At 39.2% G+C, this 18,569-nt stretch overlaps 1 protein-coding gene across 1 annotated transcript in view; it reads right to left on the reverse strand.

Moving 5' to 3' along the window:
• Positions 1 to 18,569, reverse strand: part of Vps60 (vacuolar protein sorting 60) — an 81,138-nt gene that overhangs the window by 50,368 nt on the left and 12,201 nt on the right. Inside the window, exon 3 of the mRNA XM_067143141.2 lies at positions 1,370 to 1,535. Coding sequence (XP_066999242.1) covers positions 1,370 to 1,535 — 166 coding nt within the window. The remainder of the gene's footprint in view (positions 1 to 1,369; positions 1,536 to 18,569) is intronic.

Genomic DNA, 18,569 nt, shown 5'->3' on the forward strand with positions numbered 1-18,569 from the left:
TCCTGATACAATTAAGTTGTAAACTGTGAAGATCGTCTTTTTCGCACCAAATGTAACATCAGTTTCTCAGCCGCTTGACCAAGGAGTAATCCAGAACTTCAAGGTTATGTACAGTGACGAAGCACATAGTATCAGAACTTAACGGGAATGAAGTAACCCTTCAAACACTGATCAAGGGACTGAATGTTCTACAAGCAATTTAATGGATAACCAATGCATGGAAAAACGTTACAGCCTCAACAATTCGTAACTGCTTTCTGAAAGCTGGGTGGACATCCTGAAAAAGAATAGAATACCCTTCTTGACAGCATGGAAACAACAAAACAGTAGATTAATGCAGCAGGTTACAGTGTACAAGCGAACACCTATATCGAAATTGATTCAGATATTCCAACAGATTGTGAGAGTGGAGACACGGAAACGATTCTTCGGTCAATCCAAGGAAAGGACAAAAATGATTCTGACAAAAGCGAGAGTGAAGGTGATGCTAATGACGACTTTGAAGAAAATATGGAAATTAATGTGCTGCCAATAACCTCATACAGTAAGGCTCTCGGCTTTGTTAAGCGACTGAAAGAATTATATTATTTTAAAAAAAGAAAATCTCCATAAATCTGTCCTATGTTGGCTAAAAAATAAAAATAAATAAATAATAAACAAAACGATGAAAAAAGGTGTAAATTTGATCCAGGATTTAATTGCACATAGTGAAAATATCATTGCTAAACTGAAATGGATAAAGCAAACTAACATTAAGGATTTTTTCAAGTGGTAATGTTTTACTGTAGTGTGCTAGAGATTGCAACATCTACATATTGATTTAAAGTTTTAAAAACTTGTATGTTCTTCTTAATTTTAACATGGTGAATGGTAATAGTGTACAGTGTGCTCAATAGAGGTTTCCATAGAAGTGTGTTTGTCTCTCTAACACAGTACATCGCAGCTGCAGCAGCCCATCTACAACTTTCTCATGTGAGTACAGTCCAGTATATTGTACAATACCGTATACAGTATACAATTAAAGGTACATTTGCGAGAACTGTTAACACATACAATACATGGGTTATTGTGTTCCAACTTATGTTTAATGGTACCGGTTTCATAACCTCTCTCAGGTGGTCACCCCTTCATAACGGGCATTTTTTTTTCATTCCCGAAGGTGTCCATTATAGAGAGGTTACTTTGTATTTTTACTTCAGTCTATTAATGTCCATCGGACAGATAACCATTCAGGTTCATTAAAATTTAAGCCCAATACAGAGGCATGCTTAGGCAAGTAATTCTGAATACCCTATTAATAGATTTACAAAGTCCAGGCCTGTAACAAAATCACTTTCAAATTCTATGAAACTTTCATATCAATACCAACCTCAATTTCATCAATATTTATTTTCTTAAATTCCTTCTGCATTTGTTTCATACCCGCTTTCATTGCTACAACAGTAGTATGTGTATCTTTCAGTGTCTGGCAAGCATAATTAGCCTGCTCCATGTTGAATGCCTGCTGTCGCAAATTGTCAGCCTGTTGCTCATACCTGCAAAAATAAAATTCCCAAATTCTAACAAATGTCACAAAACATTTACTTCCAACACCAATGCCAATGATACAACACTAACAAGAAATAAACTTTAAGAATCAGAAACAAAGTAAATAAGCTTTATGTGTACTTTCTAACCTGAAATGTGCTTCCACAGGCCCTAGTTTAGCTTAAATGGTCATTTTTATCAACTGCAAGTCAGAAAAATTGGGATGCTCACTTCTCTCGAACATGTTATTCTTTGGCTCTTGTTACAGCAAAGAAAACGGGGCGTAATAAACAGTCATCATCATCATCATCATCATCATCATCATCATCATCATCATCATCATCGGTACCTTCCGTGTGAAGAGCATAGAGCAGAAAGCTTCCGCCAACAAGTCCTGTTCGAAGCAGCAATCTTGGTATCATCGGTATCATCCCTGACGAACTATTCGTAGGTCTTCTATGAACGTTTGGTGCCATGTTTTGCATGAATCCTGCTGGCTTCCATCACATAGCGTCCTATGAGTATCGGCTATCTGGTTAACCCATTAATGCCCAGAAAATATTTTTTTCGAGTTTTCTTGTACTTTTTTCAACAGTACATCTATAACCTATCCTTGAAGCAAGAATACTTGAAAAATCTGAATATTTCAATTTTAAGGACCATTTTTTTGGCATATGATATATCATACGCTGGGCAGTAGGGGTAACATATTACACCAAATATGGTTATGATTTACTCAGAACAAAAATAATTTATTGCAACATAAATTAGAACTAAAAACAGAATACTGATCTTATAGATGGAATTTAAATAATTCAGTAACAGTAACCACAGAAAACATCGTATTGTTTGTTTTCATGATTCTCTCCATCACCATTTAGTAATCACTTCATCATATGGAACTGAACAAAGCACTGGAGTGAACTTACTGACACTCCACTCTTGAACGCATGATGGTTCTGGCACATCTCTCTGTAAACTTCACTGACTTCTTAAGCTCCTTGTTTACCCAATTTCTTTCTTTCCTTACTTTCTTTTGTGGATTCTTGGATTTATTCCGTTCAGAAGATACATCAATGGATTCTGTAATTGTAGGAGCCTTCTGTAGTGGTACCTGATTCTCATCAGCTGCAGTAAATACTCTCTCTGAATTTTCAAAAATGCATACATCGAGTCACTCTTCTAAGCCACACGGAGTTTTCTTTACCCTCTGACCTCGATTTCCTGTCTAAGTACACCCTTCCCTACATCCCAAGCTGTAGCACAATCATCATCACTAGGCCCATCGTCTTGATCACTGTCATTGCCATCAACAGCTCCCGTAAGCACTAATCTTATTTCATCTGCTTCTGAAAATGGGTCATCATCAAAATCACCATTTTCTAGGCTGTCCAGAATGTTCAGAATGGCCTCCCCATCTGTAATTGTATTTTATCTGAAATTAAAAAATTTCATCTTGCGAATGCCCAGCGTATGATATTTCATACGTTAAAAGATATTTGTGTTTGAATGCCATCTCGATCAGTGAAGATAGGAACTATCATACGAGGTCAAATCCTCATACTATTCCCGTAACAAATATACTGAAATATGATTAATTTTTCATAGCTCAGTTCCACAATAATTATAAATACTCACCGGTGCGTTATTTTTGTCAGCCTGCTGCGCTACCCACACTTTCTTGCCAACTATCATCGTAACAGGAGGAAAACAACAATGCCATTAGCTAGGAAACATTATTTGCATCCCTGATGCACTAAATGATACCTTTAAAAATTGCAAAACAGTCACGGTGACTTAGATACAACGCAATTTGGAAAGCACGTTTTGCGTATGATATATCATATGGTGGGCATTAGTGGGTTAACAAAGAATATGGCCGCCACAATATCTTGTAATTTCCTGCAGCCAATTTGTCACAAAATTTCCTCATTGGCGACTCGGTCATGCCAAGAGACACCCAAACTTTTGCATAAATAACGTAGATGGAATACGCTGAGCATACGTGCTGTCTGTGCAATAATTTTCCATGTTTCACCGGCATAGATCGCTGTTGATGAGATGAGTTTTATAAAGTTTGAGTTTCATCTCTTCATTAATTGCTGAAATGGGCCAGATGGGTTGCAAATGCCAAAAGACTGCTGAGGCCTTGCCAATTCTGTAGCCGACATCTACATCTACACTGCCATCTTGCAATAAGACGCTACTGAAGTAAGTGAATCGTTTTAATTTTTCAACTGGCTGCTGACCAACAGTGATCTAACTAACCCCATGGCACTACAGCCCTGAAGGGCTGCTCATCCCAAAGGCCTGCAGATTAAGAGGTGCCATGTGGCGAGCACGACAAATCCTCTCGGTGGTTGTTCTTGGCTTTCTAGACCGAGGACACTATCTCACCGTCAGATAGTTCCTCAATTCTAATCATTTAGGCTGAGTGGACCTCAAAACAGCCCTCAGATCCAGGTAAAAATCCCTGGCCTGACCGGGAATCGAACCCGGAGCCTCTCTGTAAGAGGCAGGCACACTTCCCCTACACCACGGGGCCGGCACCAACAGTGATCGGTGTGATAATAGCGTGATTACCAATCAACACGGTTTTCGTTTTATTAACACTAGTTCAGCGTTTCCAACCTTGATGTCTAAGCTGTCAGTCATGTCTTGTACAGAGGTACTGGTTTCCACCAGCAATGTGACATTGTCGGAAAGGTCGAGGTCAGTGACCTGCATGTGATCATTCCGCAAGAGATTCCAGCACTTGGTTCATTCAGCGCTTTCTGCATAACAAGATCCAATTGTGAGGAGATGCAGCAAGAGTGATAAAATACAGCCCTGTCAGTCACCTGTATCAATAAAAAAGTTTGTTGTCCCATTATCGGCCCTCACACAACAATGCTGTCATAATACAGATTTTTTAAGACATTGATAAACCTATCTGCGATACCATAGCTTTTTACAATGTTCCACAAGCCCCGATGCATGTTATCAAAAGCTTTCTTGAAATCTATAATATAACTGGGAGTAACTGGTTTTTGGAACTCAATACATTGCTTGATAATGTTACAAAGCATGAAGATTTGTTCGGGACATGAGCGGCCCTCTCGGCCTGTTCCTCTCGTAATGGCTTTTCCCAAACACTTGAGTAAAACGATCCACAACACTTCACCAGGTGCCAAAAGAACAATAATTCCTAGCCAGTTATTGCAGTCACTAAGTTTACTTTTCTTGGGGATCTCTGCAATAACACCTTCACACCAATTGTCAGGTTCAATGTGTGTTCCACACTCATTTAATAATTTAGTTAGCTGTATTACCAGATCTTCTCAACCAGCCTTCAAGAATTTTGCTGGGATCTTCTCTATGCCAGCAGTTGTTCATGCACCTGGCTTCATCTGTGTCAATAATTCTCAACTCAATGTTCGACGGGCTAGTGGTATCAGCAGTATTGAAGTCAAGGTGACATCTGGGGCTGGTTGGTTCAAAGTCTCCTTGAAATGCTGCAACCATCTTGCCTCCTGTTCTTCTCTGACAAGAACGATTTTGCTGCCTTTGTCTTTAATAGGACTGCTTCCTGATTGGTTAATTCACAAACAAAATGGTACAGCGTCTTGGTATCATTCTGATTTCAGCCTCCTGTGCCTCGGCCGCCTTATCTCCATTATGCTCCAGCCAAGATTTCTTGTCGGCCCAACAGCTCCTCTTGACCTGGTAGTCCAAGTCTCTGTTTTTGTTCGCTGCTCTGTTTCAAGTAATGTCTTTGCTTGGTCCCTCTAACTTTTCACAGTCTTATAATCGTCAATGAGTATCCAAGTGTGGTCTTAAATCGATCGCTCCCTACTTGTGCCTCGCCTACGACCAACTGCCTCATCTGCACTGTCAACAATGGCTCATTTGAAGTGTCTATCGAACTGTGATGTCCACATCGTCCTGCAGAAGTGGCTGGAAATGATGATGATGATGATGCTTGTTGTTTAAAGGGGCCTAACATCGAGGTCATCGGCCCCTAATGGTACGAAATGAAATAACAAAAGAAATCAAATTCATCCACTGACCAAAATAAAATAAAAATGTCGTGAAGAAAGAATGGATGGACATGAACCAAAAAAACGAGCAAACAAAAAAACAGTGGATCCAATTCCAAAAAGATCATAATTAATGTATGACTGACCAAGGGACCACTCATAAAGCACAATCCTGAATCGAGAATGCTTGATGTCGATAGGGGTCCAAATCCAGATCTAAGGCCCCGCAGAATGGTACATGTCGCGAGTAAAGTAGAACCATGGTATTTGTCATGTCGGGGTACTAATCAAAAGTAGCGAAGACTAACGGTGTTCCACACAAGAAGGTACTACTCACAAGTTTTGCACTTCGTACAGGGAACGCAGACCTATGGTGTCTCGCACACAATGGCGCCACTCATAGCCCACGCAAACCGATAAGGTTCCTCACCTAGGTGTACTAACCACACATCCCGTGGTGTTCCTCACAGAGTGGGTACCAATCACAGCCAACGCAGACCCACGGTGTCGCTCATATAGTGGTACAACTCACAGGCAACGCCCAGACCCGCGGTGTTGCTCACATGGGTACGACGCACGGGTACTGGAAACCCACAGGAGAACCCCCTCCAGCTGCTACTAATCACAAACTTATTTCATACCTAATATAGTGGTACTACTCGCAAGTACAGGCAACCCATGGTGTTCCCCACGTGTTGGTACGAATCAAAAGTAGTTTCATGGTTCTAATTCCATCATCCCTTGGTCGCCCCTTGTAGTCGCCTCTCACGACAGGCAGGGGATACCGCGGGTGTATTCTACATGTGCGTCCCCCACCCGCAGGGGGTAGTGTGTTTGGTCCGCGAGAGGTATTTTATTTCCCTCAAGTCCGCCGGCAAGCCGGTTAGGACCCCCCTATCCGCCACCTGGGACGCGCCACGTGGGAGTATCACCTCTCCCCCTGCTACGCCTGCGTAGCAGGTTCGTGGGGCTGGAAATGGTTGGCTGTTTTGAGGTGGAACTGTGCAACAACAGCACGGTCTTTCATTTTCCTGACAGCAGACTAGTGTTGTTGTATCTTCTTTAGCCTGAGGCGAAATGTAATCATTACTAGATGGTGGTCTCCTGACCTTACATACAACGTTTCAAGAAATTATGTTGAGCTGTTTTCTAGTGATGTTCACACAAACCACCACAGACAGACAGTCAGACAGACAGACAAAAGCTGAACTGATTCTATTTTCAACTTTTGTATGCCTAATCTTAAGACATAATACATGAACCCCATGGTGCCATAGTTTACCAAGCGACTGCTGCTCGGTCCAAAGGTCTGCAGATTATAAGGTGCCTTGTGGTCGGCATGACGAATCCTCTTGGTCGCTATTCTTGGCTTCCTAGACCAGGGCTGCTGTCTCACAGTCTAATAGCTCCTCAATTTGGCATCAGAAGTCATCGGAAAGAGACCCACACAGCAGTGGGCTGATACACTACAAAACGTCATGATGAGGCTAAATATACATCTCCAACCAAATTAAATGGGGACAGTGAAGCTGCATAAAGAACCATGCCACAAATTGGGACAAATGTTAGTGATGCACCTGTCATGATATCACCATCTAAAGACACAAAACATTGTCTTTCTGGAGAGGTAACAAAGGAGATGAACTGTACCTAGACTATACACAAAATTTCTTATAAAAAATTACCAAAGCTCAATCCACCTATTTTTTATTTTTTAAATCTTCCTCCTCTTGGAGGGAATAGTATGAGTACACTATATATCAGCAGCATTTGTTTCACATGTTTGGGTATTGCCTACGATATATACAAGGTCGGGACATAGCTATTAGTTCATGGCTGTTCACCGTGTTCATGGTTTGGCCACCAGATGTCAGGTTTCTGTTCGGTTCTAGGTGAATTTAAACATTGTGATGTGCGAAGTAATTGTGATGCAGTGTTGATCTCGTGCAACTTATTGCGAGTATTATTTCTGTCGGTGAGTGTCTGTGATGGTCTGTGAAAGTGAGAAGACTGTGTACTGTTGTGTACCTCTACGTCCTTTGGATACCGCCAAAAAGCAAGAAAATATGACTTCCATATTTTACCTTCGGAGTGTGGTTTAAGAGAGAAATTCAGGCAAGCTATTATGAGGCAGGGTGAAGTTGGATCTCTTTAAATACCTATCAATTCTTTGCAAACATTTAACTTGCATTTTAATACATCAAATTTCAGTGTAAGCACATCACTCAAACGCATTCTTCACAACAAAGTTCCTTCTGTTTTTAGTGTGTATCCTGTTCACAAACAGAAAAGTGTCAAACGCAGAAAGGATCCAGCTCCCTGAAATGACATATTGCCATCAAAATTGAGTAAAATTTCTTATTCAGATAATGATGAACATGTCATATCTTCAGCAAATAACTGTTCTGCATCAGCCACAAAGGAAAAAGGAGTACAAGTCTCGTTTCTCTGTCAAAGAAAGGCTATGAGTAGCTCGACCAATTCTAAATATATATTACTGCTGTAAGTTTTACGTCCCACTAACTACTTTTACGGTTTTCGGAGATGCCAGAATTTAGTACCACAGGAGTTCTTTTGCATGCCAGTAAAACTAGTGACACAAGGCTGATGTATTTCAGCACCTTCAAATACCACCTGACAGAGCCAAGATCAAACCTGCTAAGTTGGGGTCGGAAAGCCTGCTTCTCAACTGTCTGGGCCACTCAGCCCGGCTATCAGATTAAGAAAACCAATCTTTAAATTGAGAAGTAGGATATGGATAACATCAGAAGAAGTTTAAGGTATCTGAACTTCACGAAAGGACTATCATCAGCCACCAGTGATAGTCTTCTAACGCACCAAACTAGAAAGCAGTATCCATCAAGAAAATTTTGCATTTCCTAAGAAACATTTTAAAATTCAAGTGCCCTGCTTTTCGTTACTTGGGAAAAGCAAATCTGGTAAAGAAGCTACCTAACTGTCTATGTTGTAGCCAAGTTCCTGCAATGCTTTCACTGTGTTGGTTGTTGTGACCAGGAAAGACTAAGTAACATAATACTAACAAAGTTTCTAACACTGATTCTGGACAATTGCACCAAGAAAATTTCTGATCAGGGTGATGCTTTCAAGAATTTCAGAACAAAATGCCTGAACAGCAGAGTGCTGAAATTATGACAGCTTCTTGCAATTCAGGTAATCTAATCTTATGTACCGGTACATCACACAATATATACAATACTGGTATTTGTATGAAATGAAATGGTCCTTGTGAACATTAATGTTGCTGATGTTTTTGTCATAATAAATTTATCACAAAGTTTTCGTCAATTACCCATTTTGTTTTAGCATAGAGTAAGAAATACGTTGTTGAAAGTAAGTGATACAATTGCTCTTTGACTATTTCTTATCTCATATTTGTTTGGTGTTTCTGAAATTACTAGTTTTAATGAACTTGACCCAATATTTACATTGCATCAAATAATGGAAAGGTATTGGGAATATGGAAAGGACATGGTAGTAACGTTTCTAGATATTGAAAAGGCATATGACAGTCTCCCAAGGAATTTGGTATGGAAAACACTGACTGAGGCACAGATTGGGAATGAAACAATGCAGATGGTAATAGCATTGTATCAAAATTTCTAAAGCTGTGTTAGAAACAAAGTGGGTCAAACTGAATGGTTCAGAGTGAGACAGGCTTGTCTATGGATAGAATTCTACATAATATCAAGGAGAAGATGATGAGTGAGCAAGTAAAGTCTATGCTCTTTGCTGATGGCATTGTAGTTTGGGGAGATAATGAAGAGTAAGTACAGACACAAGTTGATATATAGAATGAGGAGATAAGAAATTTTGGAATGAAGATTAGTACTGCAAAAAGTAAGACTTTGATCATGACAAGAGGTAACAGAAAATCCAAGGGCGTGATAAAAATAGGAAATGAACCTCTTGAAGTAGTGAAAAATTTTAAATATTTGGGCAGCATGATATCATAAGATGGAAATTTGGATAGAGAAACTGATTTAAGAATACGGCAGTCTGCAAGTTTCTAGGAGTGTGTGAAAGACATTGTATGGAACAAAGATGTGCCAATGAAGAACGTGAAGGTTTTATACCCGTCCTATTATAAACCTATACTGACCTATGCTTCAGCAGTCTTGACGTTAACTAAGCGGAACCAAAGTAAGATACAAGCAGCTGAAATTAGGTTCTTGAGAAGCATACAGGGAAAGACAAGAATACAAAATGAGGAAATAAGGAGAAGCGTGGGAGTGAGTAAACTTCAAGAAGAGATTGAAATAGCAAAGCTAAAATGGTTTGGACACATGATAAGAATGCCAGGAGAGAGAATACCAAAGAGAACATTCATGGATACAGAGACTGGAAAGAGGCCTAGGGGATATCCTAGAATGAGATGGAGGAGCTCTGTTGTGGACTGTATTGCAAATAGAGGAGTCGATAGCAATAAAGTACTAGAAGAGGAATCGTTGAAAGAGAGTAAGGTGGGCTTTGGTACACTACCCTACCCAGAGAAATTCTGGAAAAGGGAATGGGTGAAGAAGAAGAATGGTTATATATTTTCATATTCGAACATGTTGCAATGAGTGGGTAAGACAGCTCAGTAAAGAGAACTCTAGTGGAGGTAGTCGGAAATATCTCGAGGCCGAGTCTAGTGTGCTATATTTCCCAGCCTTTAACATCTCGTAGGCAATGGTTTGGGGCAGCTGCAAGGGCATCTGTTCCCCATGTAAGGGGTGGGCTGAATAATTGCTAGCAGTAGCTCTAAAATGCCCTTGGGAGTGGCAACCCCAACGTAACAATAGCCTAAAAATAAGTGATGGCAAATATCAGCCTCGGAAAAGGTTAGGGCATATCCTGCTAAAAGCAACGTGCAGTTCTTATGCTGGGGGAGCTTTGATAAGTGGGCAACCAGCAACCAATAATATGAAACACGGAATAATAACTGTCATGACCCCGGCAGGAAAGTCAAGCGTCGATTGTCTTTATGGAGAAAGAGAATGTTGCAATGATGGGACAGAATGAGGTCAAGTAGAAGGGAAAGGGAGTGAAGAAGATGAGCCAAGGATACACCCTATACTGGAGTGGAGGAAGTGAGGCTAAGAATGGAGTACGAGTGACTTAACAAAACCCTAGATGAACATGTGAATAAGGTAGACTACGTTAGTGACAAAATAATCAGAGTATGACCGAGGACGGAAGAAAGAGAGAAAGACTTCATCCAAATTTAAGCACCCCAAATTGGGAACTGTGAGGAAAATATAGAGGAATTCTTGGAGACACTCAAGGAAGTAATCACCGATGTGAAAGTGATAGTCATGGGAGACCTCAATGTGCAGGTTGGATATGACATTTCACCCCAGTGTGCTAAGTTGGGCTCATCAGTTGGTAAATGTGGCCTCCACGGTATGCACTAGCCATGCGTCTTGGTAGATGTGCTATTTACCAACTGATGAGCCCAACTTAGTACACTGTGGCGAAACGCTGGCAACCAGGAATGAGTAAGCTGGAAAATTTATTATGTCCAATAATGGACCAACTATATTGGTATTACATACCACTTAGTCAATAGTGTTAGTAGAGAAAAGGTGTGGGAACCCTGGAAAGACAAGTACGTAGAAAGTAATCAAGGGAACTAGTGAAAGCAATGTATAAAATCTGTTCCAGTTGTGTCCAGACTATTGTGGGTAGAAGAGATTGGTTTAGAAACCAAAAAGGTGTAGGCTAATTAGTATCAGGAGAAAAAAGCCTTGAAGTTGTTCAATACTTCAGATATTTGGGAAGTGAAATAATACAAGATGCAAGGTTGAATAAGGAGATCAGCAGAAGGGTACAAAGAGGGGAAATACATTCTACTGGAATGTAAGGAACTTGGTGTGGAATAAAGAAGTTCCTGTGAAATGTAGAGAGATAATTTACAAGATGTTCTATAGCCCTCATATTATTGTATGCATAAGAGACTGACTAACAGCAAGAGATGAGAGTAAAATTCAGGCCAGTGAGGTGAAGTTCCTGAGGAGTATGGTAAGGAAGACAAGGCGAGAGAGTAAGAAATTTACTTTACAATGGCGAAAAATGAAAGTATCCTCCTATTCAATACATCATATATTCCGTCATTAGACGGAGTAAACAAGTTCAGACATGTTTCGGCTCGTTTGAGCCATCTTCAGTGAAAAAATTAGGGGGGTTGGAATAATTATTTACATAATATGAGTTGAAAAATGCTAAAAAACATAATGAAAGCGTAAATGAAAAAACAAACAAAAGAGAGCCTAGACGGAAACAAAATAGCACAAATATACAATATTTACATCAATATGCAGAGCAAAACAACTTATTGCGACAAAATTCAGTGAAACAGGTGTTAATTTGAAATAATAATTGATACTAAAAACTGCATTAACCTAAGAAACAAGGGAATGAGAAAACAAATGATGCAGATGGAAATGAATAATAGTAGCACATGGTGGGGTTGTGGACCTCATAGTTTACAAATTATTAGTTTATAAAAACGACAAAACAGTTTGAAATCGCTGTCAAAATCCTAGTGGAAATCCTAGTGTAAACTATGAGGTCCACAACCCCACCATGTGCTACTATTATTCATTTCCATCTGCATCATTTGTTTTCTCATTCCCTTGTTTCTTAGGTTAATGCAGTTTTTAGTATCAATTATTATTTCAAATTAACACCTGTTTCACTGAATTTTGTCGCAATAAGTTGTTTTGCTCTGCATATTGATGTAAATATTGTATATTTGTGCTATTTTGTTTCCGTCTAGGCTCTCTTTTGTTTGTTTTTTTCATTTACGCTTTCATTATGTTTTTTAGCATTTTTCAACTCATATTATGTAAATAATTATTCCAACCCCCCTAATTTTTTCACTGAAGATGGCTCAAACGAGCCGAAACATGTCTGAACTTGTTTACTCCGTCTAATGACGGAATATATGATGTATTGAATAGGAGGATACTTTCATTTTTCACCATTGTAAAGTGAAAACCGTCAATACGGAATGATTCTAATATCTTGTAATAATAAAAGAGTAAGAAATGCTGAGATCAGAAAAGACATAGGGGTATAAAAACTGAGTGATAAGATGGAGAAGAATAAATTGAGATATTTTGGACATGTTATGAGGATAGAGGAGCGAAGGATACCAAAACAAGTGTTCGAGACTAAGACAGTGTGAAAGAGGGCAAGAGGAAGGCCCAAAGCAAGATGGATAGACTTGGTCAAGAACAGTGTAAGAAAAAGAAGACTGAACTGGAATACAATTATTGAGGAGGAATGGTGGAAGGGGAGACAATGGTGAAGTACCATCAACACCCCGACCTGGAAGGACTGGACAAGGGAAAATAAAAAATTATGATTATTCCTGATTTTTGGGATTGGTGTAATAACAATGCTTAATGTCTTTTCTCCACTGTTTTGTCACATTCATGGTTCCACCACTGATGCTTTTATGGGGAGACTTATTTTTTCAGTTGCTTTATGGTAATTTTCATTCTTGATTACCTGGATAGGGTCTATTTTTCGTTTAAGTTTAGGGGCTTGGGTTTGTAGTTTCTTTTGGGGAGTTAATTTAATTTTAATTTTGACTATGCAGTGATCCGAACCTGTGTCCATTTTTAAACGTAAGGAACTTCACATTTCTTATCCGTGTCCATTTGTCGGAGGACTTTGAAATAAATCTCTTTGTGGTATTGTCTATGACTATATGATCAAGCTGCCAATTTTCTTTAGTGTGGTCAGGGTATTTCAATGTTTTGAGCTTTTGAGGTTTCCTCTTGACATACGTGGATTACATGATTAGGCTATGGTCTCTGGAGAGATCAACAAGTCTGTCTATTTTTGTTTGTTCCTCTTGTGGCCAGGCTTTTTTCTGATGTCACGGTGTTGTGATCCTGAGGATTTGGACAGGCTGAGGACCTGGGTTCAAATCTATGCTAAGTTTAATAAACAAGTTCAACGTGACACCAATTAAATTCTTACTTCTAATTATATTACTGCAAGATATTTTCAATTTACAATATATTTATATAAGCAGTCTTTTCCCTTCACTTCAACACAATTCTGAAATTAAGAGAAGTTTCTTTAAAGCACTTGAATTATGTGTGTGAAAGTCTCAAGCTCTTCCATAATTTTCTTGAAATAGTAAATTTAATTGCTCTACTAAGTCTATAAAGGCTTTCAATACTTAGCTCGGAGGGAGGCTTTTCTCTTGTTTCTTCTCTCTTCCAATCCATGGAATCCAGTTGTTTCCCCAGAAGAAAAATGCAGATTCACAATCTCAAACTCTGATATCCCTCTATTAAGGCTGAAGTTTTTTTTCTTTTTTACCGAGTTCCCCTATTTGCGGAGTTCACTCTGTCTTTCTAGTCTTTATACTACCTCCAAGTCCTACACATGAAGTATAAAATTGGTCTGCAAACTGTCTACACCTAAGAACTCTCTAAGCAAACTACTAAGAGGAAGTTATCAATTCTCAGTCTCTGCTGCCATTTGCAGCCTTGCTGAATTATCACAGGATACCTTCTCACAACTCCCAGTTCAAACTCTCCCGATTATATAGAATTCTGTAGCTCTCTGGCACAAACTTCACCCTGACACATATAACATAGAATTCTCCTTACTAATTCCCGATCTGCACACCGCCCATTCTATGATATACTTTCTCGGCACACCCAAAAACTGGAGTTTTCATAAGCTTAATCTGTTCTGCTAGAAATTGCTGTGGTTCTCCCAAATAATAACCCCTTCTTCTGCACGACACTGATGTGTTTAAACCTGATTGACCCTCATGATCCTGCCACAAGCTAAGGGAGTGGATCCCTGCAATGTTTCCCGAAGCTCATGGAAGGATATGTTTGATAGAAATTCGGCAACTTCTGCCTAAGTTTTACAGCATTATAATGGATTTGAAATGGTAGAAATCTTATGTGGAATACCTTGTAGAGGAGAGATCTGTTTATTGCAACATCCAGGGACCCACCCACCAGGCCCCAAAAGTACATTTACTTTTATAACGTAATGTAACTTAGCACTCCATTGCTCAAGCATGCAGTAGCATTTCCATTGACCGAGATATAATCGGATATGACTCCATTCCCAGCAATCAAGTCAAACGCTGGAGGAGCGTTGAGCACAATAGGAGGCCCAATGTGAGTCAACTGTTAGGGGTGTCAGGTGATTTGGACACAACCAAATCACAAGAGTCGCTTTCCATCTCTAACACAATTAGGCCTAGTCCATTTCATCTGGCAAAAAACTTCCCCTTTCCATCACATGAAGGGTGAATATTACAAGAACTTGCATAGCTACACACTACTGTTTTAATTATTTATCAAGAAAATACATTTTTAAGATCCCTTTATTTTAGGATAGTTAAGTGGCTCAGTGACAACGAAGAGAAAATCGACTCTTTTGACATTTAAACCTTTTATTAGTCAAGGACAAGTTGTTTTTAATATTTTATTTTACCTACGTTACTTGTGTTTCATGTATATTTTAACTATCATTCAGGACCACGGCTGAAGATGTTTTCCATGGAAAACAAAACATGTACCAACAAAAAATGTTTTCTTAAATAAGTTAATATTACTGTAATCTAAGAACATTGTAAGATTTAAAGTGTTGGAAAGGTGGAACTTTCTAAATGCACAAGTTAGAATTTGTTATATACAATAACTCTACCAAAGATCAAAATGAAATTTATTACTTGTAACTGGTTTGTATGTAAAGTGTTTTCTGGACTTATCACTCAAAGGAATTGGTGCAGTGCTCTGCGACATTTATGTGATTATATGATTTTCGTGACAAGTGATTAATAAGGTTCTCTAATTGTCAGCAATATGTAATTTTATGTTGTATTAATAAATATTCTATCGCTAACCCATAAGGATATGTGTATAAGTAAAAATTACCCAAGCAAATTTGAAATATGTATTTCAGTTATTTCTAGTGTGCTCTTCAGGCTATCCCTCGCACAATGGAAGTAACAAGTAAGACGGGTCGAAACCTATTGTGAAATTTTTTGACACAATCGTTGTACTGTAGGAGGAAAGCATGAGGAGAATCGGCCTCCAGATTTAACTGCAAGGCTCCAAAATCACACCTGGAATCCTGGTACGCAAGCATGACAGAGATCGCAGCTGGACATTCCTGAGCTAGCTTGGAGTTGTGGTGTGGCGAGGCAGATATGCATGCAGTCTCTCGACCCGCTTTGAAGCTGTATTGTTTCACTCACTTGTCAGTCACTCACAAAAGTATGGCAGAGATGACAGGTATAAATTGCATGATGACAATACAAGTTTTTTGTTCACCAAGCATAACAAATTAGAACATTGTCGCACTATTCTTCACATGTTTCTTTCTTCTCCAAACAATATTTAGCGGGCACTATGAACTCGAGAGGCCACTCTTGTGTAATTCATTGCAAACCATGAATATTTTATCATATCCCGAAATTGTGGAGATGAAAACTGAAAATGTATGAAGGACTACAGTTTAAGGATTGTGTCTCTGATGAGCCTCAACTTTAACATCATTACAAGAAGTTAGAATTTCTGTTAATTGGTGGTAAAAAGCTTTCCACTGCTGGAAGAAGAATTTGTCTAATGATTGAATTATCCCTGTGTTGCCTGGAGAAAGCAGTTCTATTGTCTTGCATGGAGGGATGTCTTCAAGACAAGTTATATCACTGTATGTGGTCCACAAATCAAAAAGCAGGGCACAGTTGTCTTCTCTAAACCATATTTTCAGTTCTGTTTTCCCCATCCTTCCTGAGTTTGTGGCAGTGACAACGATGTCATCTGCTTCAAACATTTTTTTTTTAACCAGAGGATGGAAAGTTCCTGTCAGTTCCTGCAGTACAATAAATAACTTAGGGAACAAAGAACAGTCCATACTGATTGTTGGCATTATGGTGTATGAATGTGTTAGTAAACAAACTGATTGGGCTAGTGTGTGTGTGAGTGGTTTCTCTCTCACCCACAAATGATTGAGTTCTTTTCGACCACATCTCGCACTGGGTGTTGTAAACAGAGGACGGAGTGTAATAGAGAAATCATTCTCAAGCTCCCTCCAGAAATTCTTCTGCAGCCTCATTAATTTGCTTTTCATCCTGAATATGAGAACAGGATATAAATTTCATAATTTTCCTACTCTCAACTGAGTTGTTTCTTGAAACGGCTTATCCAGGCAAGAGAGGTGGAGAAATGACATCGATAGATAGTTCAAATGCAATTTCCACAGCCCACAGTTGTAAATCTTCATCACTTACATTTCGCCTTCCCCTTCTTGCCTCCTGGAAACGGGAATCGAAAGTGATAATCGCTTTCGCTTTCTACTACCTTCGTTAAGCCAGAATTTTACAGCCTTCCTCTTGTACTCCATACTGATGTTTTCTCACACACTTTTTACAGGACTAGGACTATAAGTAGAACTGGACAATTTGCTTGATGATTGACTCTTAGCATCACTAGATGCGGGGAGTCATATTCTAGCTTCAAACTCGGAACTGGAACTTTGCTTGCAACTGGCGAAAGGTTTTGACAAGCGGAATAACTTGAGTCACTTCCACTGTCTCCACTGTGTACATCAAGAGAAAGCCCAAGACATTGCACTCCTCTATGATTATTTTCCATCAAATCAATCAAATATTGCCCCATTTCTGTTTCTTTTGAGCTAATTTCTCTGGAAATTTCTCTGCAGAAATAACTTGTTACAAACACTGCTACGTTAATAGGATTTAAAAAGTCATCCTCCGAGGAACTCATTTTCATTGTCTTACTTTCTTTAAAACAACCATCAAAACTGTTATGTTATTGCTGTATGCAGTAGAAAACCCCACAGCTGACTAGCGCGTGGGGCTCTGCTTGTCACTGGCCTTTCGTACCTGGGATGTCACGACTATCCACTCCAACCAACAAGTACATGTACAACACTCACGCTACTTCCCACTGATCTACAAGAGAGATTCACCACATCTTTTCAGAGACTTGTAGTTGCATCTGGAGACTGATTTTCCGCACACTGTCTTCTTATAGCACATCGATTATGTCAAAGAAATTCAGGACAGGTTTTGAACTGTCTTACCCGTTACTTCCCTTGTCAGCATCTTTCTGGTGAACTCTTCCAAATATCAAGACCTAGAATCATCTACACAGCTTTGCTAGTTCTGCTTATAGTGGGTAAATTTCACCCATCAAATCAAGATAGTCCTTTGCGATCGCATTTCGCACTCGAACCCACTGTGATAGGTGTTGAACACAGAGAACAGGGTGTAATGGAGAAATTGCTCTCGAGCCCTCTCCAGAAATTCTTCTGCAGCCTTATTCTTTTGTTTTTTGTCCTGAACATGTGAACGGGATACAAATTTTGTAATTTTCCTACTCCCAATTCTGTGGTGTTTCTTGAAACTGCTGATCCAGGCCATTGTTGTTTATTGTTAACTACTTTGTTTTTATGGATGAATAGTGCTGTAATTAATCTATATATATAAAATAACTCGTCCTGACCGACTGACCGATTCATCATCGCCAAAACTACTGTACATAACGAAATTAAATTTTGGGGATACATTCATATTAACATGTAGGTGCTCGCTAAGGGAGGAATTTTGGATATTCTGTCGCTAAGGGGGTGAAAAGGGGGTTGAATGTTCAAAATGAGGATATCTATATCTCAAAAACTCAAAAATCTCATTAGGCGGGATGAAAAAAGGGGGAAAAGGGGTTGAATACCTATTATGAGGAGACATATCTCAAAAACTGAACAGACATGAAAACTGGTATTTGGAATCTCCTTTAAAATAAGGACACACGTATTCTTCGGTTTTCGAAAAAAAAAACGTTAAGGAGGGGGAAGTGAAAAAATTGAAAAATTAGTTGAAGTATTTGTATGAGAATTTATGTATATATACCAAAAAATCTAAGGATGTTACAAACGTGGAAACTGGTATTTGTAATCTCCTTTAAAAATAAAGAAACACGCATGTTTTGGGTGGGGGGAACCAACTTAACG

Source organism: Anabrus simplex, chromosome 3, assembly GCF_040414725.1.
Source record: "Anabrus simplex isolate iqAnaSimp1 chromosome 3, ASM4041472v1, whole genome shotgun sequence".
Lineage (NCBI taxonomy): Eukaryota > Metazoa > Arthropoda > Insecta > Orthoptera > Tettigoniidae > Anabrus > Anabrus simplex.